Here is a 27,955-nt window from a genome sequence, read left to right as displayed (position 1 = left end):
GTGGGGTAGATGTTAAGCAAATTGGCCTTCTGTCTTTTTTAATTCCAAACTGTGATTTGTAGCCTTGTTGTAAACTGCTTGCCTCTTTTAATTCCCAGGTTAGATGGGAAAGAGAAAAGTAGCAAAGAAAGAAAAACACCTGCTGAGGTTAGGGTTTTTTTTAAAAAGGCCTAAAAGTTAGATCCACAAATAGATTTAAGTGGTATTTATGTATGTGAGGTTAAAATTTACACTCTGCTGCAATTTTGCTTTGAAGGATCTGTAATCCACAGGTGCCTGCTTCTCTGATAGTAAAGTTCCCACATAGCACATGCTGTGCTCAGGGGTGTCTCACACTTGATGGTGCTGGAGAGCTCTGGGCCTCTCTCATCTCTACAGGTTCCGCTGAGGTTCACAGATGAGGTACCTCCTCCATATATGGAAATTAATCCAGCCATCATTCTGGACTTAACAAGCAGAGGCTCCATGCAAAACACAGTTATTTCAGGAACAGGTAGTGGTACTTTTTAGGAGAGGAAATATGGAGAAAGAGGTACTCTATAGGCCTGGGAGAACAGCCATAATACTTAATAAAACAACCTGTGGGCACCTGATTCATATTCAACTGTGTAAATTGGACCAGTCCAGAAAGAGAAGTGGGTGGTCTAAAGATGAGTGTCTCTGGAAGGGATGGATATTCAGTGGGTGTGGGTATCCAAGTGACCCTATGTGATGGTGGCCCATTCCTACACTCTGGCCTGAAGGGTCAGGTAGAGAAAGGGTAGAGAAAATATTTTGCTGCTTGGTGGGTTGACAAGCTATGGGTATTTTTTGTTTGTGTTTAAAATGAAGTTGAGATAGAAAAGTTTTATTTATTATCTTAGGCTGGTAAAAAGGCAAGAGTGGCCTATACCCTCCCCTTGTTTATCCACAGGCTTAATGATTAGAGCATTCATGCGGATAGTAGGTAGACAAAGTCCATATCATTCACTGCTTGCAGGAATTTGAAAGGCAATGCCCTAATTGCCAGGCTGTAAAGTGTTCCAGTATTCTGCTTACTGATTGCCTTTAGTGAAGTTTTGCATGGAATAATTAAATATGCTTTGGATCAGGAAGAGTGAGTATGTCACTTGCTGGTGAGAGCACTCCCAAAGAAAAGGGAAGGTGGGGGGTTCTTGTTCTTATGAATAATTAGTGTAGGATAGTTGCCAAAAGAGGGACTGAAATCCATGTGTCCTCCCTTGTGCAGACCTAACCACCAGGCTATAGAGGTTACTCTCTTTACGTGCAAAAATTAAAAATCGGGCCATTCAATTGAGTACTTTCACACTGGGTTGAGGAGCAGCTCCTCACTGCTGTTGCTGAACCTGATGAAGCAGGGCAGCAAGAGTACTTTGTGTTCAGTTTTGCTGCATTAAAGGCAAAAATCTTCATGTTTTGTGGGGGAGGGAAGTGGTTTTGTTTGTTTGTTTGTAGAAAGGGCTAGTTTGGTGACTCAGCAGTTTCTACAAGAACATACCTGTTCACTGAAAACTTCTCCAGTGTAAATGGCATTCCTAGTCAAAAGCAAGTATACATGTGTGAACATACCCAAGCAACCAGGACACTCATTTGAAATCTAAGGGACAGAGGTCAAAATCAGTTTGCATAATCTCTTTGATCTCAGCTGAACAACCAAAACTGTTTATTCTTTCTGGAGCAAGCAGGTCTATCTCATTTTATTCCTGTAGGTTTTTAAAGCATATGGGTCCATCTCAAAGCAAAACAAAATATTTTTCTGAAACAGCTGCAAACCTTTGTAATGGCAGAAAGCAGTCTGCTTCCTGCCTTGTTCTGAGTGAAAAGCAACCCGAAAGCTCCTGAATGTCTTCTGTACACAACAGGGGTTGAAGGCTGCCCTCTTTTCCACACAGAGATGGGAAGTTGTTGCGGGACTGACCCAGTGCAGGGGTATGACCCTGAATTACCAGAAAGGAGGCTTAATGGAGCCTGAGTACCTAATTAGCCCTCAGCTGTGCCTGGGGGTTTGAGGAACCTGTGGCTGCAGCAGGGGAGGTGGGAAGGAAAGACCTACAAGAGGAGAAGAACTTGCTGTAGTGACAGTGCTTGGCTACAAGAAAATCACAAGATCTGTGTGAACCGAGGGAGGAAATAGGGAGCTGGAAGAACCCAGGTGGGAGCAGAAACTTATGTTTATGGTCTGTCCTTTGAGTGAGGGAAGGCTGGGATTAAATGGGAGCTCTGCAGAGAACTGTGCTGTGAGAGGGGGAGGCCTACTTGCTCTGCAGTGATGTTTAGCAAGGGATGGTAAGAGCTGTGCTCCCCTGTGAGAAGTGCTGCTGCAAGGCCTTGCTGAGCACTCTGAAGAAAGCTTTTTTTTTTTTTTTTTTTTTTTTGTGGTGCTCATGTTTAAATCCTGACTGGGGCTCCAGTTTGCACAGTCCAGCAGGATTTGTATGGCAGCACTGGTGTGGAAAGTTGTTGTTTGCAGATAGAGATTAGATTGAACAAAGGGAAATGTTGAGCAGTTCCTTGGAAAGAGGTTGATACCTTTGATGACTTGCCCCGCAAATTAACCTTTTCCCTCCCTGAAAAAAGATGTAGCTAGGTCTATGCATGCCTATGGCAGGGCACTGGGTGCTGCTACATAGTTTTGGTATTCATGTTTCTTAGACAGTGCTTTTTCCAGTTGTTTCCTGGCATTCATAAACAATGTCCTGTCTGTCCCCTTGGTGTGAATGTCTGGTGACACCCGGGTGTATTGAATGAGTGCTTATGGATTTCTTTCTAATGCCCGAGATGGAGGCTTTTGAAACTTTGCTTTCCAAAAGAGATACAGGCAGCATAGCTGACAGACTGGTCATTACCACTGCGAGTTTTTGACTGTAGGACTTGTTTGCTCCATAGGCCTGTTTGAACCTGGAATTTGTGACTTAAAAGGGCTGGTGGTATATCCCCCTACATGCCCCATCAGTCAATGCAAGCAAGGAAGCTCCCCCCCCTGCATAGTTCTAACTAGCTTCAACCCTCAAGAGACACAATTGATGCAAGATTTTCACTCTTCAGCTAATTAGTTGTATCTATAATGGTATTGTGAGGAAATCTATAGGTTACCTGAGGCCTTTTTGTTGCCATAGAGTTTACTGCTGGTGACACAGAGCATGTCTTGCATTAAGTTGGTGCGGTGTAAGAGCTGAATCTTGTCGCAAAACTCTCGTACAGGGCAGGTCTAAATTCAGGAAATCTGTCTAGGTAATCTCAGGGGCTACTGTTTTGAAGTTGCACATTATCCAGCAGAGCTTTACTAGATTGTCCTATTTCCATCTAGAAGTTACTTTGCTTAAAGGGGAAGCATTTAATTGATTTAGAGAACATCTATCGCAATCTTGTCTTGAGCAATTGTCTCTTCTGCAAAAACAAAATGGTCTCCCTGTAGCTATGATACGTATTTTGTCTTACCATATAAAGGTTCTCAGCTGCTTTTTTCCCCTATGAACTCATAAATGGAAGTTTTCTCTCTTTCTTCACCCTCAACGCTTTTAAGTGGCATATATTAGAAATTGTGTTTGGTTTCTATCACAAAACAGGGCTGAACAAAGAAGCAGTGCTATTTATCTTCCAACTGTTCAGAGCTTTTGTCTTCTACTATGGTAGTGTATAATATTAAAATGTTAGCTTCTGCTAATTGGCAAAACTGAAGTATTCTAATAAGACATCCTACTAAAACTGGTTCATTACATCTATTCCTGTTAAAAATTAACTTTCAATTTAAATTACATGCTGGAAACAATTGTATTAGAAACACTTCTATGATTAAGAAGTTATTAAAAATGTCACTAAAATCCTCCTTATGCATACTTATGTCATCTTATACTTTTATCTGTGTGTCTTAAGGCTCTAATGGCACTAGAAATAATATCTCACAATGCATCTCTCCATAATTCCCATTGGTACACTGAAAGGTAGTATTAAGAAGATCATTAAGAGCATAGTCTCTTTATGTTCCCATAAGCTTTCCATTAATTTGCATTTAGCTGTCTAAACTACAGCAAAGTTAGTATTTACAGCAAGATAATACATTACTAATATAAATGTGAAGCACACTTATTCTTCCTGGTTATTAATACTACTGTCTGTGCACAGATGTGTGTTCATAGGATTTATTTGCTTGCTAGATATGTGGTAATGACAAGTGCACCCAGAATCTTGTTGGACGTGCTCAAATTTGTAAGTGTTCTGTCCCAAAAACTTGATTATACACTGAGCCATGAGGCCCCTTTGTGTTTCCAAATGTCCCTGTAGAGTGGTGTTGGGAGCAATAGTAAGCAGGCTTTACTCTAGATAAACATAATATATGGATGGTAGAGCAACAATTTTGACTGAGCCCATTGTGTATGTACAGCTCCATTTTGGGAGGCATGCATGTTCTATGGGTCTAGCAGTGGGTCATAACGTTACAACCCATGCGTGGTCAAGAAGTGATTTGTGTTTGCTAGAGCAATTGAATTAGGCTTTCTGCACATTCAGGCGTGCATTGCTAATGTTTGATGATTGAAAACTGGAAGCATAGATTTGGATGAAATTGCAGGACTCTGTAAGCTGGTAGCCCAAAACCTGGATATCCAGGTATGAATCTACTCCACCTATTCTACCAGGGTGCTGCTTTTCTTTGCTGGTAGGGAAAGGGACAATGCTATAATCTTTCCAGTTATGATGAAATAAATATTTTGTTGGAATAGAACATATTTGCGTGTATTTGCTACAGTTTGAAGAGAGGTGTTAGCTTCCATCAGATGGAGAGGTAGTAAATTTCATTGATTCAACTTGTTTCTCACTGCTGGCAGCCTTCTGTGCCTTACAGATCTGTTTTTACTGAGACCATTTCTAATGTTCCAAAATTGGAAGCAGTTTTAAACAACTGTTTGTTTAAAAGCTGTCAGAGAGCTGAGGAGAATGAATGTTTTCTTTAACTAGCCCCAGGCTGCCCATCTGATCATGGGCTGTGCTCCTGGTAAGAATGGAGACCCAACTTAAGAGCAAAGAAAGTTGAAGCAAGTGTTGCTACTTAGCACAGCATCTAGTTTTATTGTGCACTGGTTGGAGCCTCAGTGAACTTTTGCAATAATATTAAATGTGGCTTTTTCATCAGGCCTGCAGGGAAACGATTACAGAAGGTTTTAATCTTTTTTTTTGACTGAAAGTCCTTCAGGACCAGGCACTAACATTTTGTATGCTGTCATAGCATGTCTTGCAGCACTGCTCCATTTGTGCCTAGGATCACTGAGTAGTTGTATAATGAAAGGAAAAACAAATGGTGAATGACTCTCAATTGCTTGTGTGTTGTGCTAACTGCACTAAGGTATTTGTTCAAATGAAAGCTTTTAGCATAAATAGCTATGCATACAGAAACCAATTAAAGTTTTGAGAGGTCTACCTAAAATTTCTATTTGCTTCCGCAACAGCTGTAAGAATGAAATAAACAGAATAGCCTGACAGGAACCATATGCCCTTTATTATGTTAGAGCAATAACAATCAACTTGTCATACATTATTGCACTAGAGTTAAAATGTCTGTAAGCTATGTAATAAGGACATTTAGCAGTTCGTCTCTCAGACACTGAAGAACTCAAGCTGCATTTAATTGAAAACTTAATCTTTGAAAACACTGTCAGCTCAGGTTGTAACATGAGAAGTTGTAATGTAAGAGAGGTAAGTGTAATGTTAATCAATAGTCTGTTGTAACTTTCTCTGACGTATGTAACCAATTGGTTTGGTTTATGAATACACATAAACTGTGTCTGGAAATAACCCCCTAAATGTCTCTCATGTAAGTGGAGGGGAAACTGTCTGGAACTGTTGTTCACCACTTTACTACTATTTGATCATGGTTTTGCAGAAATACACTTTTACATTTTGCCTGTTTAAAAATTGTATTCTTATTAAAGGATATGAGTATACGCAGCAACAGAAAACATTGTGTATATGAATAACTTTTTATGGGATTTGTTTAAAAGAACAAGGCTTACTTAAAAAGAGGTAAATCTGGCAAGTCAGGGCTAGTTTATGGTACAGTAAATTATTCTAGCCTTCTTGAAAGTGAATACCTAGAGACAATAGCAGCATAAGCATAAAGCCCCTGTTCTACAGCTAAAATAAGCTTAAAAATACTACCACAACCCTTTACAACACACACCTTTTTAGTGTTGAGCTCCTAACATAATTTTGACTGCCAGATCTGACTTTTAAGAATTTAAATTATAGCAAGTATAGCAAATTCTAATTTCCATTGCCATATATGTAAGCCCATGCCTCAGGTTGAAGAGTTGTTACACAATCTGAGAAGTTTTACATTTGAATACTTATGGGATGTCTGTAAAGGAGCAGAGTTCTACTACAGCTTTCCAAAACTGAGAAAAAGAAATGGAATAGAGGCTTAAGGGGAGATGGTTTAGTTCTGCTTCACTTGCATTTAGTTCTTCAGGCTTATGTTTCCAATTTCTTCTGGCTTTCCAGTTATGCCTGACATCATAGCATAAGGAAGGTTTATATAATTCTCAGAGCTTGTTCCTAAGTAATCTTTTAGAGACATGGATTTTTTTTAATTGATTTTTTTTCCCCACAATCCTGTTAGGATAATAAAATGAAGGCAGCTATTCTTTACCTGAAGGCATATCAACCTAGTGGCATTTGCCTTCAGACTAGGAATATAAAGCAGCAGGAGATTGATTAAAGCAAGATCTTCTTGCCTTGCCAATGTTACCACTGTCACGTCCTGCTAAGTTCTGGCTTGTGTCGATATTGACCTTGGGTGCCTCAGTGGTACCTGGGTCAGGAAGAAAGATGGCTATTATTATTATTTTAATCAATACCTACAGAGGAGCATCTGGGACAAATTATGATGTATTCTGAAGGGACAATCAGGACTATCTGGAATAGAATAAGTATTGGCGGGGGCGTGGGATGGGATACAAGAATAGCAAGAGGTAGAAATATTACTTCCTGGGAAGCAAGGAAGCACAAAGTGCTTAGCCTTCTATACCTAGTTGTGATGTTGCTGCTGTAATAACAGATCCTTAAGTAGAGATTTTTTTTTTTTATATATATATTTTTTTTTTTTCCTACCTGGATGTCTTGTTTAGAGAGAGTGGTGATAGATGACAGGGTTACAGCTGGAGTTGATAAAAGGTGTCATTCAGTTCAGAATTGCTTATTTTGGCACAAAATAAAATAAAAATAGCTAATGCAATTTTAAAAAATATTTTTTGATTCAAAGATTGGGGATAGGTAGCCCTGACTGTGATTATAGGGCTTGAGATTTATAGCTCACTTGTTATTTACTCTCTAGGATGCTAATGGGATCCCAGAGCTATGTATTATTGGAATTTATGGGCAAATGGTAATGTAGCAACATGCTGAGTTGTTGGAAATTTCCATATTTGCTGTGTTTTGATGGAAGACTCTTTGTGGAAATGCATTTCCTAATTTGGTTTGGCTTCCTTGCTGCTAGCAGATTCCTTGTGAGGTTATGTAAAATAATTTTGTAGTTCCTGCTAGAAAATGCAGAATGGCAAGATATGTGGGAATGTAAGAAATTAGTATTTTTAATCTTCTGTACGTGAGACTAAATATAGGCAGCGTGAAGGGGAAATGAGGTGTCCATGAAGGTGTGTCCACCAGAAATTCTAGAAATCCAATCCTGTTGTGCCACATGTTCTTTTTGACACTTGGGAGCACTAAGACAATGTATCTTTCTATGAAGTAAAGGTAAATCCTCTTTTTGGGATGAATCCTGTTGAATCCTGTTCTTGGGATTTGGGCCACAACAGAGTTTTAAATAATAGGCACTGGGGTATCTAACTGACCTGATGGTACTTGTTCAGGGATGAGAGGGAAAGGTGTAAGGATCAAAACACATACATCTTACTTTTCCTTTCTATGTTTGCCTCACATGGCATCCTGAAAAAATCTGGCATCAATAGGTGATCAAAAAGCTAGACCATTGCATGTTTGCTAATAAAAACATTGGAGCTGCTGTGTAATTTTCATCTATTCACTTTCACAGGATGAGGGGTTACAGTAGGGTCACTATTTAGATTCAAGACTCCGTGTGGGTTTATACCCCAGGTAACTTAGTTCGGTAGGGTTAGATAGTGAATTATATGCTTCCTAAATTACAGATACTTGCTATCCTTGTGTTGGTTTGTTTTTTATTCATTACTGGATTGTACTCATGGCATGTTCTTACTCTTTCCTGATTTATAATGGATCTCTTTATTGAATTATTGAGCAAAACTTTTAGATAAAACATAAAAGAATTCTATTCTACTATCAATTCTCCTGTAGATGTAAGATGTAACAACCCTTAGGACCACTTTCCTCATCAGAATACTGACACTGCTAGACTTATTCCTAAATGTGCTGTACACTAAAATGTTCATCCAATATAGCCTTTTTTCTTTCAAAAGTGAAATGATTTGCCTTGTAAATATGCAAAATTAGGTTGCTTCTTGTACAAATATCTTACACAGTATCTGTTTTGTTCTTTCCGGCCACCTTAGATGTGCAATAGTTTTTTCTGCTCTGAATCCCATTTTATAGGGGAAGAAAAACAAAGTACTTACAGAAAATGTAGTTAAATTGCTTCTTAAAAGTAAGTCCATTATCAGAGTTGAGAAAAAGACCTGAGCCTGACTTCCGGCCCTTGGTCGTCTTCCTTGTTCTGCATGTAATATACTGCTTTGCTTGGGCTAGACAGCCACTGAACCCAGACTCTATTATGAAACTGTGAATTGTGATTATTTGTCAGCAATCCAGTTTGTGTGGAGATCAAAACTTGAGCTCAGGTCTTCTCATGGCCACTCATGTAAACTCTACTTGTTAATGCTTTTTGGGGGATTTGTCTGCTTATTTCAATGCATTAAAACTGACTTTATGGTTCTGATTACTGCTGTACAATAACTTTAGGCTACCTTTGAGGTTCTTGTCACTTCCATAGAACCAGTAAGTCTGTTTTGTGCCTGGAGGGGATTAGCGTTTAGTTTGCACATAACAAAACAAAGAGAAGGCATAAAGCACTGTTCAGTTATTCCAGAACCCCAAGAAATAATTTGTAGCGTAAGTATTATGCTTTAAGGATAGATGAGATGAGGCTACTGGGAACAGCATTCAATTTCTGAAAGTAAAGCATAAGCTTTGATTCACAGAAAATGAAATTTGGAACAGCTTGGCATTTTTTTTTTTTTTTTAAATACATGAAATACCAAAAGGAATACGCATGTTTATATTTAAATGTTTAATTTCTGTGGGCACTATTAAATATATATTTCTGTCATCTGGCTATATTTCTAAATAGCTTGCTAGGATATCTGAACTAGGAAACCCTTCTATTATGTCTTGTTGTCTAATATATTTTACTCCCTCAAAAGGGCATAAACTGTACAAGGAGAAAAACTTATTTAGGTGCTGATTTTAAAAAAGAGGGGAAGGGAGTGACTTTCACCACAAGCTAATGTTGTTTTACTGGCAAGAGTTTTCTGTAGACTTGGCCTGAGATGAGAAATTTTTTTTGTAGCTGAACATGATTTCAGCAAGTGCTTGGACGAAATGGTGAAAGAACAGTGTAGGTCTATTGAATGCAAAGACACCACTTCTAGACTTAGGAAGCCCCTGACCTGCATTTAGGTGAAAGCTGGAAAAGATATTGAGGAAATAGCACTATCTGCTTGCCCTGTTGTTCTGCTCTTCCCTAGCATCTACTACCAGTCCCTGGCAGAAATAGGATACTGGCTAAGCGGTGCTTTGGTGTATGGCTGTAATCTGTGCTCTTAATGCACCTTCATGGATTTGGCATGATCTGTGTGTGTGTCTGGGCAACAGAATAGGTTTTGTACTGTTTGGGGCTGTCAGTATGTTTTCAGTTGAAACTCTTTGGGCTCTCCTAAATAACTGATCCCCCCCCCCCCCCCCCCCCCCTTAAAAACAAAGGAAAGCAAGGTAGTCAAAGACAGTTCAAGATGTATTTAGATACAAACTGCCTTTTGAATCCTGCGACAGCCTGCCTCTGACTCCTGATACCAAATTCTAACAATGGGGTTTCTTTGCTTTATGATCTAAATTATTTTATTTTTTGCCTTCAAGGCCCTAGATATGTCTTTATAAATTAGTTTTTTATCTATATCAGATGCTCATGGCAGTGCAGAGTCTCAAGTTTTCTATATTAATTATCTAACACTTAATATACATAGCATTTCAAAGATCTTTTTATGCTTTAGTTTGCAGCATTTCTGTGAGGCACACTCTCAAAGAAAGCTTCTTGTCCCAGTTCGCCCAGCTGACTGTAAATCTTTCTTGCCTTTACTGCTGAAATGTTAGTAGGCAGCTCTCAGCTTTCTGTCAGCTACAGCTTCTTCCCTGAGCTGTTGGAAACTTCCAAAATATGCATCTGTAGCTCCTGTTTCATTTGCAACAGTCATTCATTTCTGCCCTTAATTCCTATTTCAACCAGCACTGGGGACTGTGGCAGTCCCAGGCTGTGCTGCAGTACTTGACGCTGTAGATCCTTCTACTGAAACTTCAGTATCTTCCTTCCATCACACTCCAAGATCTTTTTATGTGTTATTGGTTGTTTAGGTCACTTACTAGGCTCCAACAGAGTATTTTCACTCCTGCTTTCTCTGATACAGAAAGCTAAATCACACAAAAGACAAAGGAGCCAGGATTTTTGTCATCTTCACCATGAGAGCTCCCAAACTTTTCCCTGGCCCACTTCACCTGGTCTTGCACAAATAATGTACTAGCTCCGTAGTCAACAGTGGGTCAGAAGATCCTTTTGCGTGGGGAGTTCAGGGCTGTGATGCAGCACTATTGCTGTATGCTGATAAAGTTGTTCCCTCCTCTGACTGATTTCATTGCAGCTGGTCTCCTCAGCCCCATGAGGATTGCTGGCTTTGCAGCTTGGGCTATCCCCGATCAACTGGAGATAGAACCATGTTTTCCTGTACAAGTCTGAGAAGCCAGTTTATTTGCTATGTTTTGTGGAACACAGTCTGATGACAAGAAAGGTAAATGTTCTGCGTGGTAGCTGTGAGATGATTTGGGCACACTAACGTTTTCTGTGCCCTAGAAAATAATCCAAGAGATGTGACTGCTCTGTAATTAAGAGGGAGAAAGCGCCAAAGCTACATACTGACTCACCTTTTCTCTGATACGCACTATGCCTCATGTGGGCACAGTATTCAGGAACTGAGCTCCAGATCTTTAACAAGATGTTCCCAAGCTATATCCTTTCCCTACCCTTTCCTCAAGCCATCCCACTTCCAGCCTTTCACAATTTGGATGTAGTTTGATTCTGATTCAGAAATCTGAAAAAGGCTGCCTCTCTCTTGCATTTGTGGAGGTGTAATAAGAGTTCAGCAGAGAGCCCAGTGATCAAACATTTCTGAAAGCAAACCACTTGCAGAGGTGAGAGACAAAGGCTTTCCTGTCAGGGCTACATGGAGAGACACATGCATGTTCTCCATCATATCTAGCAGGGAGTAGAAGAAGGGGAATGCTTGTCAGCCCCCATCTTCTTCCGTACATGTGCTAGCAGCTGGGAAAGGTCCTTGTCCTCTCAACATCATCAGAAGACAGGATGTGTGTGCGCTGCAAGGAATGTGAACATCATAACAGAATTTAAAATTATAGCAAATCATAAACCCAATGTGATTTAATGATGGCGTCAACAACAACAAGCTACTTCCTTTTAGGGATTGCAACAAGAGGAATGTTGTTTGTAAGAGCAGGTAATGCCCGTCTCTGTGACATTAACCACTAGGTGCTATTGCTCAGGAAAGGAGGACAAAAGGGGAGAATGAGAACATGGCCTTAGGAAATATGATCTGTATTCCAGTGCTTCATTAGAACAGGTTGCTTAGGAATGCTGTGGTTTTTCTGTCAGCAGAGATTTTGAAAGAAAAACTAAGTAACTGTCTATTAGTCTAGGTTTGCTTTATTTTGTCTTGTAAGAAAAAGACGGACAAAAATGACTTTTAATGCTTCTTTCAATTTATGTGGAAACTACATGTAATTTTATTCCACCTTTGTGGGGAAACTCCTCAGGTTAAAAATATTTCTGCACCCTGCTGTCAGTGGTGTTCCTGTGGGCTGTGGTTCATGTAACTGGACATAGGGGGCAGAGAGAGAAGTTCACTTGCACTCCTTGAGGCATATAATGCCCCATTTTTCCCTCTACCACAATAGCAGCAGATTCTGTGATTGTTGTCCTGCAGAGAAGTGATAATTAGGTAACGAGAAAGCATGATAGTATGATGTAGCATAAAGGGCTTTCACATGAATATAGATGCATTACTCCCAACCGCTGAACCTATACTTTATGAAAATCATCATACACTTGGTGCCAGGAGCACTTTCCTAATCTCATGCCATCTGTGCATCTGGCAGCGTATTACAGGAAACTCACTTGTACATCCACTTGGGAGTGTATCCTTCCTATTTAAAAAAAAAAAAAAATTACCCATTTTTGGATCATATCTTACAGTGGAAGATACTAGATTTCAGGCAGACTACTGTTGAGAGAATTCATTTTTTCCATTTTATTTCTTGGGTTAGAGTTCTTACTTTCCAAAAATGGCAAAATGCAGATACCAATATACCAACAAGATGGTTCTGTTCACAATATTTCCAACTTCAGGAAAGATTTTAACGATTTTTTTTTTGTCCTAAAGTGTATGGTGAACAGGAACATAACTATGACAATCATGCTGCTAGTGGTGTGAAAGAAGAGAGTTTTATTTTCCCACATTAATTCTCTTATGGAATGATAGCATGTACACTGTATTGAACCCTGACGGTGGGAAGGTAGGATCACTACTGTTTCATCTGTTTAGAGATAATTGTATATATAATAAGCTAGGATCTTTTAGCATGGACAAGACCTCTGCATAAGGATGTTAGAGAGGTATATACCAAAAAGAATAGTTTTGAGATAGAGACTTAGGAAGAATAGTGAACATCACATAAAAACTAGGGACTAGTAGATAAAATGATCTAGCAGTGAGTTTGTAATTACAGGGGATAAAATGATGCAAGGCAAAATTAAACTGTGGAAGTTATTGTTGTAAGGTGCTTTGGGTGCAGCAAGTGTATGCTTTAGGGGAAGGGCTGGTCCATCAAAGGCTACTAAACCTGATGATGTAGACTTAAAGTCCAGGCTCAGGGCTCTTTACACTGTAGGATGGAGACATTATCAATCTATCCTTATTATGTTGTTATATTCTTTTCCTGGTGGGCTAGATAAACTTTTGGCTTGGCTTGGCCTGACCTAGTACTGCCATTCTTGTATTAGTGAATGTAGCTTTGCAAATGTATACCAAGCTCAATAATGTGTATGTCTGCATTGTCTTTATACATTCCTTTAACTCATGCGGTTGTTACCTTTTGTCTACATGGGATTTTGTACAAAATAATACAAAGCCTTGAGTATATTGCAGAATGGTCACTTTCCCAGTCTCTTTTTCTGGTTACTATGTAAAAGAAAAAGTAGATTCTTGTGACTGACCGAAGAATTCAAAGCAGATGTCTGCTCGAGTGAACAGAGGTTATCTTTAAATTGGGAAATACCAGTTGTAATCATCTTCACAATTGTTTTCTTGCAGTCAGAACCTAAGCCTCTTCACTGTCTTTCATTTAGGATAAAGCATTCTCTGTTAAAATGTTTGAATCCATGGTATGGAGGTAGCCCTCACCTCTACGTAAGTGTGTTTAGAAAGTGTGCGATACTTTGCAGAACATACTTAGTACCTTTCCAATATGCAGTCATCATCAATTAGTTAAAACAGAAATAACTATCACGTAACTATTGCAGAGGCATGATATTAGAAGTCTTCAGCAGTTCTCTCTCTCTGGGTTGATATTGAACAAGGGCTGGCATTATCTCAGTTTACTGATGCAGAATTAATTAGAACTCCTGCAGTCTCACTCATCTCAGCTATACTGTATTTTGCAATACCTCATGAATTAGATGTGTTAGTGGATTCTATGCATTATACTTTTCACCTCTGCAGGCAGTATTCGACATGTGAGGATGCTGCTGGGTGGCCACAATCAGTGGAAGGGCCAGGGGAAAGCGAAGGGAGGAAACTGCTGTTCCTCCTCCTCTCCCTGCACCTATCCCTTCCTCAGGAGTAGCCATAGGCATCTCTACTTGACTCCCTCCTCACTGCCCCCCTGAAGGGTAGAAGCCTTTTAGCTTTTTTGATTTAAAGTAGGGAAGGTGAGAGGGAGTAGAAAAGGGGCAGGGATGAAGATGACAGTAAGGCATATATTAAGTTTTAACTAATACTGACAAATGTTAATTGTTTAATTTGTTAATGGCAGGATGTCGTGAACTCTTTAAACTATAAGCTTGCTTAAATTTCAGTTGTAGGGGGGATATTTAAATCCTGGTTAAAACCTGGGAGGGAAGAAAAGCTGGGTGGTTTTTTTTTTTTTCTTAAGCCGAAAAGATCTGCAACATTAGAGAGAACAGTTGCTTGCTAGGAAAGACCTTTCCTTTCTGCATCTCCTAGTTCCCTGCACCATAAAAGGTAAAATACTAAAACAGTTTAACCCACTAGAATCTGAAGAACAATCGTATTTCAAATGACTACCATAAATTTGTTCAGCTTCTTTTCTCCCTTCCCCCCAAATCTCAATTATGGCAGATGAGCAAAACGCCACAGGTGCCCCACACTTCCTTCACTTGTCAGAAATTCTCACGGCTCATTTCACACTCTGGCTAGCTTGATGTTAAAAGGTATGTGCAGTCTTCTAATTTATGGTTAACAAGTTAATATTATCTTTGTAATCCCTATTGTCATGCAATAACAATTCCCCATGTAGGTTCAACTTGGGTACTACAAGTAATTTCTCATAAGTTTACTGATAATAAGAAACATGTCTTAAGGAATGAGAGAAAGCTTATTATAATAATTGTTTGCAGGTGTTAGATGAAGAGCATTATAGAAATATATATGTTTAACACTCTATTAAACCAGAATCTCATAATAAGGGATGGATGATGATAAAGAAGCCTACACATTTCACAGCTCAGAAATTAATTTCTTAGACTTCCATCATTCAAGGAAATCACATTCCAATCACTGTTTAAGTGACATGAGTTTTCATACTTACAGTAATCTCCTGTATTGACAGTACATCAGAAAAAGTTCCCTGAAGAATAAGGCTAATTTTCTAACCCAGTCAACCCTCACTTTGAAGTCTGGATTGGGATGGTGATGGAAAAGTTTTTGCAAAGGTTGAAGTACTGAGCCTTAAAGCATTCTTTATTCTTCCAGTGTAATGATGGCAAATCTACCCTCTCTCATTTCAATCTTTTGAATAAGTCCCTAAAGCAGAAATAGGCAGTTTCACCTTGCTGTGCTTAACTCTTTCAGTGCCTTTCCCTTCTAGATCTTGTCCAACTGCCATTAATCCTACATGACATCTTATTTCAAGCTTTTGTTAATCTTACAGAAGTGAAACTGTTAGCAAGGTCTTTCACTCCCAGAAGTACTTTTCTTTTGCATACATAATAGGCTTTTGTTAAAGTTGCTTAATGAATAACATCCAGTGTTTGAAGAGGGAAGGTATGCAGGGTTGGGCAGTCCTTGCAATAGTGAAAAGTTGGGAATGTGTCCATTTGAAGAGGGAGGTCCTATTCAGAAGGCCAGTGATGGCTGTGCCTTTTTCCCCACATCAGAAGGTTCTGTAGCCCCCTCCTGACTCTTCTGAAGGTGCTGAGGTGGCATGTGCTTGCTGAGTTCCCACCTTCCACTGCTGCCCTCACCCCAGGTTTGCCGTGCTCTCTGCACGCTGGCCCTGGTACACCAGCGGTGTAAAATCATCAGCAGTGGCTGTACTGCTGGGGTGTATTCTCTGCCTGCGTCAGGGAGGGTGGATCAGAAGAGGTGATAAGGTCTTCATAATGATTTGCTTTGTCTCTGCTGGACTGTCCCATTCTGCTGTAACATTCCACAAAATGTTCAGTTGTTTGCTTTGTGACTTCTTTGCTCTAGCAGTATCCTAGCATTCACTGAGAGGCACTATCTTCAGATGTAATACAGAAACAAATAATGTAGTCTCATAAATCATCACCTTGAAATATTGAGTTAGATGTTTTATGAAAGTGTAATGACACCATGAGCTAACTCTGTGTGCGTGTTTAAAATTTACTCTCTTTTCCCCTTCCAAAATGGAAATTGTCATTATCTTCATCACCAGCGTATCCCTTTCCATGCTGCCTCTCTTCCCTGCTTTCACAGTGGCCTCTAAGTGTCCATAATTAAGGGTTGCTGCTGTGGATTGCACTAGGATTCAAGCAGGTGTATAACAACCAGTGCCACTGGAGTATGGAGTATTTGTGGATGTTGTGTCAGTTTGATTCACTGGACTTCTCACATGACCACTACGCCTAACCTTCCAGCTCTGTATGAGGTTATGTCTAATGTGGTACTGTAATTTCAATGGGGGAAACAAGGAGGAAATCAAACAGCAGAAGAACCATAATAACTTTAGTAATAAATAAATAAAATTCAGATCAGTCCACTTCATCAGCAGGCCAGAATGTACCTCCTATCACTCTGTTGCAAAGTTTATGTGTCTCAGTGGTTGGAGACACACAGATAATTATTCAGGGACAAGTCAACCTCTCTCTACTGTGATGCTCTCTGAAGCACCCTGAAACTTTAGGATCTACAAATAAAAATAATTATTTTTGTCAAAGTTCACTTAAATGCAGACTAGAGTAATTCAATATGGGTAGAAGTGGGTTGTGTTCTTTGCTTGATGTTTCTATTGGTTTCACTGAAGGGCACATTGGATATGCAAAAGCAAAAGATGCTCCAGCATCACAAAGAAATGGGTTCTTAGTTGGGTAAGAAAACGATAACTCCCACAACTTCTAGTTCAGGCAATAAGGTGGAAAGCAAAAGACTGCTAAGCTGAATGAATGAACTCACTTGTAGTAAGACGCTGAAGGCACTACCTTGCCAACTTCTGACAGCAGCTATGTTTTACTGGCTGTAACTAAAATTCAGTTATGGAAAATCTATACGCTGATTCTTATTTCCATCTTTTGCATATGTATCTACAAGATGGAAATCTAAAAATAAGAGAGACCTGTGAATGATTCATGAAAATACTAGATATTTAAATGAGCAACGAAAAATATTTAGGGAACTTTGTGACTATCTTCAGATTAGCAAAAATTATGGTAGTGTCTGGGGAACGTTGTTGGACACAATTGTACTTCACAGATGAGCACACTTTTGGACCGCCAGAGGAGAATAAACAAGCCCACAATGTGAACACGCTTATGCCTTACAAAAGAACTGAAAGCATAGGAACTGAAAGCATAGGAAAGAGTCAGTCTCGTATAATACACTGACTGCTTTTGTGGGATTAAGTTGCCTAATCAGCTCCCAAAGTGCCGCACCTGATATTTCTTTCCACTTATGCTGAACATAAAACATTTGGATAATTGCATGGGCTGCAGAGCTGTGTAAAGACAACAATTCCCTAATACTCTTTGCAGGGGGTAAAGTATTAGAGTATCTATCTCTGGCCATGGAGGTTCCCAGAAGAGTTAGTGTAGTGCTAAATCTTTTAAAGAAAATACATATTACTTGCAATGAGATTCAGAATCCTTGTGTTCAGCCTGAAATGGTTTTATGTGGAGTAAAAATCTAATGCACTTGCCTGCATAAAATTATATGCATGCTGACCACTCCCATTCTGCTTTAGTCTAGTCAAAATCAGTTTGCAAAATGATGCTTGGAGTTAGTTTGAATGAATGATGTGATCTCTGAGGCTTTAAACAGTATTACTGAAACTGTAGGAACCTGATCGTGACCTGCGCTGTGTTCTTCGTGGGCATTGTCTGTAATGAGAGTTACAAAAGTTCAGTGTCTCACAGAACTGGCTGCTGAAACAGTCAAATGGCAACAGCAGCACGTGAAGATGTCCTAATCTGTGTGTCTGTGGCAAGTGCCTGGCTTCAGGGGGGCTGATGCTCTGGAGAGTCTCTGCTGGCTTCTGCTCCTTCTGGCAAAGGGACCAGAAATCTCTCTTCTCTGCAGCTCAGTTCCTCATATGCTGAGATTATTTTAGCTGCTTAAGCCTCTGTAGGATGGTATCCCTGGATGTTACATACATCAGGCTTTAAAGTCGGGGGGGGGAATGCTCTAAACCCAGTCAAAACCCCCTCTAAATTCATCCTCACCTTCCTTACCTGAAAGCACACTGGTTGGTGATAGCTGTACTTGCTCTTCCTTTTCTTCCAGACAAGCGTGTGTTAGACAAGCACAGTCCTCGCTGCAGAGGCTGGCAAGGCGAGCACGGCAAGGAGAAGGGGCAGAGCTGTCCTGGAGCAGCTCACTTCTGCGTGGGCCCCATGGCACTGGCTGGGGAGGTCCCTGGCAGGCAGCTTCCCTGCCCCACCAGCTTGAGGGGCAGTGGCCATCTCCACTGAAACCCCTTGAGATGATCTGTTGTTTCAGGCTGTGCAGATGTCGGCAGATGTTTTTTGTCACGGTAATGTAACAGTGCACCCTGGGTTTATGCTTCAAATTACCCTGAGCAGTAGGGCAGAAACTGATGGGAGCCCAATTCTAGCTCTCAGACTTTGCAGTAACTCTGACATGTTACTTTCTGTGTAGGCAGAAGTCTACCAAAATAAAATTATTCTGGGAATGAGACATTTTTAGATGTTTGAGAAAGAAAGAAAGAATGGTGGGGAGGAAAAGTGTGAAAGAAGGAAAAGGGAGATAGGGCTAAGGCAGTTACTGACCTGAGAATTTACATATCTCAGTTCAGCTGGAAGATCTTTTTTTGTTTGTGGGTTTGCTGAGATTTTCATAAGATCAGTAAGTTCCAAGTAAAGGCATTTCAGACCTTGTTACTATCCTGTTGACAAGGCAAGTCTTACCTTTTTTTTTTTTTTTTTTTTTTTTTTTTTTTCCCCTCCACTGGAGAACAAGGATTCTTTTATAATCTTGCACAGGATAGTACGAGGAAGCTTTGCTTGCTCTAGGTTAGTACATGTTTAATAATAAGTTGCAGAACTTAATTGGCAGATCTTACTGATGCTGCAGTCTGAATGCTTGTGATTGCTAAAATTTAAAGGCTGGCATACTGCTCCAGCTGTGGTCAACATTAGCAAAATGAATGGACTTCACATGCCTGATCTTGTGCTTTCATGCTGTATTGACTGTTGGAGTTAAGAGATGATGTTAAATGTTCACAGACAAGAGAAGCGCAACAGGCTTTCAGTAATAGTCTGGCAGTAACCGTGATTTTAAAGTCAAATAAGCACGTAGCCCCTGAATGAGCAGAAGCCTGGAGTGTAGTTGTTTATCTATCTGAAAAATTATTCAAATGGCATTATGGAGTTTCTCATTGAATGTCATGATGATTTCCAGAACTAGCATTCTTGCTCTGAACAGAGAAAGGGGAGAGAAATGACACTGCCAAATCTGAAAACACAATCTGGAGTTTGATATGAATTCAGGGTTAGTCTTTTTTCTTCTGTTGCTTAGTGGATGGCCAAAGTTAGAGCCTTGCTTGCATCAATTTGTTCTCAGTGTTGTCAGTAATGAATATCCTTGGTGATTCCTGCTCTTGTCCATGGTAATTTTTTGACCAGATGTAAGCCGTTGGACTGGGTTGGTACACAAGCAAAAGGGAAATTGATCATCTTTCCTTCTGTTGGCTCTTCACAGCTTGTGACAGGAAGAACACAAGGTTTAGAAATTAAGATCCAATACAGAAATGAAGAAGAAGATCTTCTCACAGTGACATTTCTTAATGATACCCTTCAGGATTTTGGAAACCTTCAAAAGCAATGTTATGTTTTTCTATAACCTGATAACCCGTTTCGAGCAACTGAGAATTCAAATATGCAGATGAGTACATTAACATATCTAGGAAATGAAGTCAAGAAAGACTGGAAAGCATCTCTGGGTCATACACGTGTGCATGTGTTCACACTGCTCAGCTCCCTCCCGTACAGGCTGTGCTGTTACAGCTGTGGAGGGGAATAGCAGACAAATGCTCTCCTTGCTGACCCTGTAGACAAGCACAAGTGCAGCTGACATGAGAGCAGGAAAAAAGCGGGGTTTCCTAATGGGGTAACGGCATAATGGTATCTTGCTTTGATCAGAAAGGTACTAGGCATTCCTGGCCCTGGGAGCCAAATGAGTGCCAAATGTTGTTAGACACTAAGGGTATACACTCTGTGCCATCTGGGATGTGGGCACTAGGAAAGGGGACACTCTGAGATGGTGTAAGCTGCTACCGTGGTGTTGCTGAAGTGCTGGGGCAGGTAAAGTTTACGCTGGCTGATGATCTGCCTGGGTTTATTATGGTGGAGGGATGTCTAAGATTTCATTTTCTATGGTACTTTCACCATACCCGTCTCCTTTTCCCCTTAAGAGTCAGTCAAAACAAAGCCCACTTTAAGAGAAATGAATGTAGAAAATGTGAACCATAAGGATCTTTTACAAAGCGTCTTTTACAGTGCTGGGGACATAAAACAGGGCAGTGGAAGATAAGCCATTATGTATGTTGAGGAAGTCTAAGAATAAAGATTATAGGCAAACAGTCTACCTTTCTTTACAAGGCCTTGATTTACATCCCTGAAATCTCAAATTTAGCTATTACAATGAAGTCCTGTTGCACACAGAGCTGACTTTTTATCACCACTTAAAATCTAATTAATCCGTATTGAAGCACAAAGATTTCTGTTGTGTTTTAGGGTGAGGGGTCATAGAGCCCTCTTTGTTCATCCTCAGGCTTGTAATCATCAGGCATTGGGATATAATTTTACCAAGCAAATTGGAAGGTAACGGATCAAATCCTTATCGGAAAGCCTAACTCATGGTTTAGTGAAGAAGTCCTTCATCCTTTATGTGAAACTTTATATGCGTGAAGAACAAAAAAGTGTTTCAGAGCTTACAAAGGGTTAATAGCAAGGGCTTATATTTGGGGCAGCAGAGAACTAAAATCGTCATTGCTTCCACCATCACTCAAGGTAGCAGTTGTTACAGAACTGCTGGGGAGACCTTCCTCCTCAGGCTTTTAGGACTCTGCTCTTATAATGGCCTTGGTCTATCGACCAATGATGCAATTAAGTGGCATACTAGTCTCTCTGTTGGGATGGGTCCTATCCTGTCTCACTACCTATTTACCCCAGTGGAAAAATCTTAACTTGGAACTGAATGAACTGGAGATCTGGACCATGGGACTCTGGCAAGCTTGTGTTGTCCAGGAAGAAGGGGGAATGCAGTGCAAGGACTTTGATTCTTTCCTAGCTTTGCCTCCAGAGCTCAGGATTTCTAGGATTTTGATGTTTTTTTCCAATGGATTGGGGTTTTTGGGCCTCTTGCTCTCAGGATTTGGGTTGGACTGTTTGAAAATTGGTGAAAGACAACAGGAACAAAAGAAACGGCTGTTGCTGTTTGGAGGATTGCTCTTCTGGATATCGGGGATTACAGCTATTGTCCCAGTTTCTTGGGTTGCCCATTCCACAGTTCAGGAATTCTGGGATGAGAATATACCAGATATTGTTCCCAGGTGGGATTTTGGGGAAGCGTTATTTGTTGGCTGGCTTGCTGGATTTTGTCTTATATTAGGAGGATCCCTACTCAATTGCACAATCTGTTCAACTGAAGTCCATCCATCTTCGGTCCATTACGCAGTACCAGAAGAGCAAGATCAGTGTCAACACGTGGAAACTGAAACTAGACCTTAAAATGGAAGGTTTTAAACAGTACAGAAAGACTGCCTTATCTTTTTCAAACCCTAGCGCAAGCCAGAAGCTTGTTCCAGTAGTAATTCAAAGGACTTTTTGTTACTTAGCTGATTTCCTAAACTTATGCCTGTTTTTTCCATAACTGGTATTGGAAGGTGGTGTGTTTTCTCACCTGCTTTCTCACCTGTTTAAAACTTTGTTTCACAGCAGAATGCTGAAGTTTTCATAGACTATGCAGAAAAAGTGCTTTTGCTTTCTCAAGTGCACTGTAAAATCCTGAAAATGAATATGCATGTTCTCTTACAGCTTGGCTTTTAATCAAAATATGCTTCCTTTTCATACACAACCAATTAAATGAGCCTCAAAGCTTGATTCCCTGTTGCAATTTTCCACTTGCCTAATGCAGTGACGTACAGACTTGCGTTTTTACATCCGGAACAGTCTAAATACATGCATTGCATCAAATTTTTCTGTGTATTTGGAAATTGTTGTGCTAAGGAAACTGTAGGTTTCTGAAATTCTAGCAAGCTTTGCAGATGTCTTTTTGTGCATGGGGTGTTACAGGGTAGGTGCTTCATACCCAGTAAGTCAATTGTGTTTTCCCAGTCTAGCACATTAAGCTGCCCATAGAAGTTATTCTAGGCGTTTCCGGCACCTGCATACTTTATGCACCAAATATGGGCTGAGAAATGCTGCTTTAAAAAAATACTTACACAATTTTCTTCCGATACAGGTATTGAGGCATGCATCCCATCAAAGGCTCCTTAAGGTCCATTCACTTACAGCAACATGTTGCTCTGAATGTGTAACCCTGGACTTTAAACGAATGATATTTAACTGGCCACAAAGCAGACAGCTTCATTTGCTCTAAGTAGAAATGTATCAATGTGGTATTAAAACTTAATTTAAAAACAAACTGTGAGATGCCAAAACTAACAGAACTGTTGTAATGCTTTAGCAGACTGATGGAAAGCAAAATACATGCTTTTCTTAAAAAAAAAAAAACCCAAAACTAATGAAAGGTGAGCCCAGCTGTGGCCACACCCTTCAGCTACTGGTTTACCACACTACTTCCCTGTCCCCCAAACACTGCAGGTGGAACCAGGCACCACAAAGCAGGAGGGGGAGGAGTACTTCATGCTTTATAAAGCATTGTTTTAACTTTTGTTTATGTTCGGTATGACCAAGAATTGAACAGTGTCCGCAAAAGTGAGTGGTTTAGAGCTTCTGTGAGTGTTAAAAATGAACTCGGTCCACAGGCACAGGCTACAGTTAGCTGGATTTCTGTTGTCTGTACTAGGATGGGTTTTAACTGGTACCTGTAACTATTTATCAGACTGGAAAAATCTCAGCTTAGACTTAAATGTACTGGAGCTTTGGACCATGGGACTCTGGCAAACCTGTGTAGTCCAAGATGTAGGAGGAACACAGTGTAAAGATTTTGATTCTTTCCCGGCTTTGCCTCTAGAATTCAAGATTTCCAGGATTTTAGTATCTACATCGAATGGGCTAGGACTTCTGAGCCTTGTGTGATCTCTAGTCTTGGTTTGGACTGCCTAAAGGTGGAGGATACAGAGCAGAAGCTGAAGAAACAGCTGTTACTACTTGGAGGAATACTCCTGTGGATGTCTGGAGTTCTGGCCCTAGTCCCTGTTTCTTGGGTTGCCCATACTATAATCCAGGAATTTTGGGATGAAGACATCCCAGAGATTGTGCCCAGATGGGAAATAGGGGATGCACTGTTCAGTGGTTGGTTTGGTGGATTTTTTATAATTCTAGGAGGATCTCTACTCCTCTCCACAATCTGCTTATCATCTGACCATCAATTACCAGAGCAGTATGCAACGGCAGGTATCAACAGGTATCAACATCTGGAAGCTGGAAACAGACTTTTAAAAGGGTAGATATCAGGTTTTCAGATTTCTTACTCTTGCATAACAGCAAGAAAGGTCTGCTGAACAGACAGGCTACTGTTTACAAGATCGGGGTGGGGGGATTGTTTCTTACAAAGTAGTTCCTTTAATCACTACTTACCTTCAATTTTAATTAACATTAATTGATGAGCTATGGAGATTTAAGTCACCACTGTATTTCTCCAAAATCTGATCACTTGCAGATGTTGTTTTTGTAGGTTTTTGGTTGTTTGGTTTTTTTTTTTTTAGGATAAGTGACTATAAAATTTTTAATCTCTAGGCATGCACAGAGACTTGACCATATTTTAAATGGCTGAACGCTTACTGGGGCTGCTTTTAACAATGTCTTTTTTACAAAAATATTAGTTTAAGTCCTGAAAGTTTGTAGTGTCAGTTCAACATACATTACAAAAACCTAATACAGTACAACCCTGAATGAAGTTCCCTGGACCTGTATCATTTACAGTAAACTAAATGTTCTCAGAAATAGTGTCATGTAATGCAAGATCCTCCATTGTGTGTGTGTGAGAGAGAGAGAGAATGATTGAACATATCCCTGCACAATCTTTCTCTAAGGAAAGCCAGTATTTCTGAATAATAATGAGATGTTGTCCAGTGGAGAGTTGACCATGTTCATTGCTATTGTAGCTTTTACTTCATGAATGTGAAGAACTAACTTAAAGTATATGAATCAGTTTCTATATAACTCATCCTAAGACTTGTCAGTGATTGATGTGAACTTTCTAGAAATGGCAATGATTTTACACTGACAAAGCTGTAGCAGCCATCTGTTTCTGCAAAGAGCATATAAAGACATAGAACAGCAATAAAAGAATTAAATCAAACACTGGTCTGGAAAAGAGCTTTGTTAAAAAATGTATTTTCCAATCACTGAAACACATGGAAAGTGCAGAGACAAGTTAATCTATGTGATGTACTTGCATACTCTTACATACAAAATTAGAACAGAAACACATTCAGAATATAACCTGATTAAATATTTAGTTCAGTCCTGAGCATTTGATATTTAATACAGTATAAACATAGCAATAGTAAAAAAAAAAAATCTTAAAATTATTTGATTTGTGTTCTGTTACAATTTCTGCTAAACTTTGCTCATTTGGCTAAATATTCTTCTACCAGTAATATTTAGATTTTGATATATGCAACTGCAGTGACATTGGTACCTGGAAACAGAACTAATTACATTTGTTATACCCTGCTGTGCAGAGTAAATTCCACTTCAAGAGTAATATTTATAATTTTAAACTGAGGGGGGTTTACTTGTATGTATTATTTTAGCTTATTCTATTGAGTGTTTCAAGTGTGAATAATCTGAATTAGTATAAAACCCCCAAAACTCCAAACCCAGAAAATTCTTAAAAGCTGCCTACAAATATGTTCAACTTTATGAATTTGGAAAATGAGGAGCATGAGTATGTTTAAGCCTCTCATTTTTAAATGAGATTTGCAAGCTAAAGCCAGCAATACTTAAATTTTGACCTCACCTCATGCTTACAAATCAGACAATAATACTTTTTTTAAAAAATTATTCAACATGTGAGGAGAAACAGCTAATCTAGCAAGAATTTAGACAGCTCTAAATATTTTTCACAATTGCATACTTAATGTCAAATATTTTTATGGCCAGAACTGAACTATATTAAACAGAACATAAATAAGACTGTAAATAAATAAAAGAAAAATCATAAAGTACACCTCTAAACATCATTCTACAAACAACTTATATAATCAAATTGAGAAGTTGAAACTGTCAACCTTCATTTCACCTCTACATTAAATAATTCCAGATTTGTTTGTTTATTTTTAAATTGACCTTTCAAACACGAATATTATCTCAAACCCAAGAAACAAAAAACAAATGGGGCATTCATAAAGGATGTTCAATCAGTCATCTTGCCCAAAATAGCATGTTTGGCTATACATTTAAGTGAACTGATGTATTTGCGCATAAGAAAACCCTTAGGTGTTACACAGACCTCTCATCACAGAACTGTCACTTTGAATTTAAGACAGCTGCTACCATAGTGTAGTTATATTTGCTTCCATTTTCTCATCAAGTAATTATAGCCTTTTGAAAGATGAAGTCCATGCATATGTGGCTTGTTGCTTGGGGAAGAAAACTTTAGTCAGTGAATTAAATACATCTGAGTGCAACATATTAAGTAGAAAATGAAATAATTCTGTTTTCTGCAATGTCCACCTACTTACACAGTACCCACAGAAGATAAGACCCCAACTGCTTTACCAAGACAGGGCTGCTTAAACACCTACCTCTAATGTTCTGGACTTCTAACAGAATGCATCCAAGTTGATGCTTCCTCCTAGCTGGCTGCTTCATGTAAGACAAATTTGAAACATGCCATTCACATCTATTTATTAAACCGTGCACCCTCAACTGCATACAGGGTCAATTGTGTATTTTTAAAAATGTTATTTATTGTACCGAAATATGTGAAGACTTCTAGTTGGGAGCTTTTCTTTTTGAGAAAGGATTTACCCTACCAGCAAGACTTATGATATCTGAGTTAGTATATGGCAGATTTTTCTTCTGGTACAAATACTTTAATGAAACATCTTCATACTTGTAAACCTAACAAACACTTTTAAGTTTTCCTAGTTGGCAATAAGATACCCTCTAGGACAAAAGATTAACATCGTGTACAGTGGATATAACTATTCTGATGTCAATATTGGTATTATGAATTTGATTCAGCTTCCAGTTCAGAAAGCAGCTGCCCATTTTGGTAGTCTCACAATTAGTTTTTAGGGTTACTTGTCTGCCTTGCCTTTCTTACTCTCCCGCAGATGCAAGAAACCATTTAGTGCAGGTTAAAGTACTGTACATTCACAAAACTAAACTCTGAACTCTGTCTCTTCCTACAAAGTATTAAAAAACAAAAACAGAAGACATTTGTTTTCAGAAACAAAATTCCAATGTGGGTGATGGATCTAATTAGCAGCTGTTGTGAGGCAGCCTTGATGTTTTGGAAAGGAGCTTACGCTTGTGGTTAACTTTAAACTATAAAAGTCACACTCTTGTACAAAAACATTGCATGGCAAAACAGCCATCTTCACAGTCTGCTCACATGAAAATAGTGAAAAGATAAACAATCTTCTGTTGAACGTAATATTTCTCAACACAGTGCAGTTCAACAGGATACATGCTTAGTACTGCCTTTGTTCCTTTGTTCCATCTTTACAAAATAAAAACACACATGCAATACATACAAACTGTACAAAATCAGCATCAGTATACCAAAATTAATCTACTTTGGTTTTCTGGTTGTTGGGGTTTTTTGCCATTTTTTAAGCATACAACAATTCAATTCACTATATTTTACAAATAAACATATCAATAGTGAATGTAAAATAGAAGATTTTTAAAGCAGGTCACTGGAACTACAAAGTTCATCTGAAAAGAGATGAACAAGCAGAAAAAACACTTCAATGCAAATGCATAATTATACATCATCAGCTGGAAGGGCTGGTATACTGATCTTTGCTCTTGTGAAGTATGCTATCTTCTCCCTGAAATTAGAAAAGAAAACAAGTTATTATTTTACTATTTATGGCATGACTCCAAAGTCATCTGCTGTAGAGTTGCTCATGTTACAGCATAGTTCTTTAAAATACAGGTTTGGAAAATATACAGTGAGGAAAACACACAGTGAATTTATTTACAAATGTGACATTCTGACATTATTCCCTTCTTAGGCAGGTTTATGTCAAAAGCAGCTCCAATTTTGAAAAAGAAAAAAATAATCAATATTTCATTAATAACTGCAGTGATGAGACTGAAATATCGATCTAGTCACTGAATTTCCTATGATGATATTTCAGTGGGGGGGACAAAAAGGCAAAATAAAACCTTTTATCCTGACTCAAGGGGAAAAAAAATTGGGTCTGGGCAAGACTCAGAGAAGCAGAATTGTCAAGCCATTCTCTAGTTGCTTCCCCTGTGCTGTTACTGTTTCTGTCTCCTATGAACTTAGAGATTACTGAAGCATAACAAGTTTATACAAGCTTGTCTGCCAGCAGCCTAGGAAGCAGATGATAAGTATTGGGGGCATAAAAATTAAAGCTCAGAAGAGTCATTCTTCTTGAGAGCTTCAGAAATGCCTCTGTGTGATTAGTGTGTGAGGCCACAGCACTGTAACAAGTCCAACTAGCAGGGCGCGTACAATTCACCCTGAGGAGGTAACTATTTGTCCAGTAGACTAAACAGTGTTTTCCACTAGCGAAGCTTGAGTTC

The 27,955-nt window shown here is 39.3% G+C and overlaps 3 protein-coding genes across 3 annotated transcripts in view; 2 read left to right on the top strand and 1 right to left on the bottom strand.

Moving 5' to 3' along the window:
• Window positions 1-21,043: 21,043 nt before the first annotated feature.
• Window positions 21,044-22,363, top strand: LOC128152551 (claudin-22-like). The gene has a single exon (XM_052810913.1). The coding sequence runs from the start codon at window positions 21,113-21,115 to the stop codon at window positions 21,764-21,766; it is 654 nt and encodes a 217-aa protein (XP_052666873.1). The 5' UTR covers window positions 21,044-21,112; the 3' UTR covers window positions 21,767-22,363.
• Window positions 22,364-22,504: 141 nt separating this feature from the next.
• LOC128139072 (claudin-22-like) lies at window positions 22,505-23,670 on the top strand. The gene is given in 2 exon segments (XM_052781011.1): window positions 22,505-23,293; window positions 23,296-23,670. Coding segments are annotated over 2 exon segments (660 nt in total). The 5' UTR covers window positions 22,505-23,008.
• Window positions 23,671-24,514: 844 nt separating this feature from the next.
• WWC2 (WW and C2 domain containing 2) overlaps window positions 24,515-27,955 on the bottom strand; it is a 111,244-nt gene continuing 107,803 nt past the window's right edge. Inside the window, exon 23 of the mRNA XM_052779657.1 lies at window positions 24,515-27,231. Coding sequence (XP_052635617.1) covers window positions 27,165-27,231 — 67 coding nt within the window. The 3' untranslated portion in view covers window positions 24,515-27,164. The remainder of the gene's footprint in view (window positions 27,232-27,955) is intronic.

The sequence above is a fragment of the Harpia harpyja genome, chromosome 2, assembly GCF_026419915.1.
Source record: "Harpia harpyja isolate bHarHar1 chromosome 2, bHarHar1 primary haplotype, whole genome shotgun sequence".
In the NCBI taxonomy this organism is placed as follows: Eukaryota; Metazoa; Chordata; class Aves; order Accipitriformes; family Accipitridae; genus Harpia; species Harpia harpyja.
This window is presented reverse-complemented; position numbering and strand designations above follow the sequence as displayed.

Coding starts and splice junctions, on each gene's coding strand:
- LOC128152551 (XM_052810913.1), top strand. CDS start 21,113: ATGGCCTTGGTCTATCGACCAATGATGCAATTAAGTGGCATACTAGTC.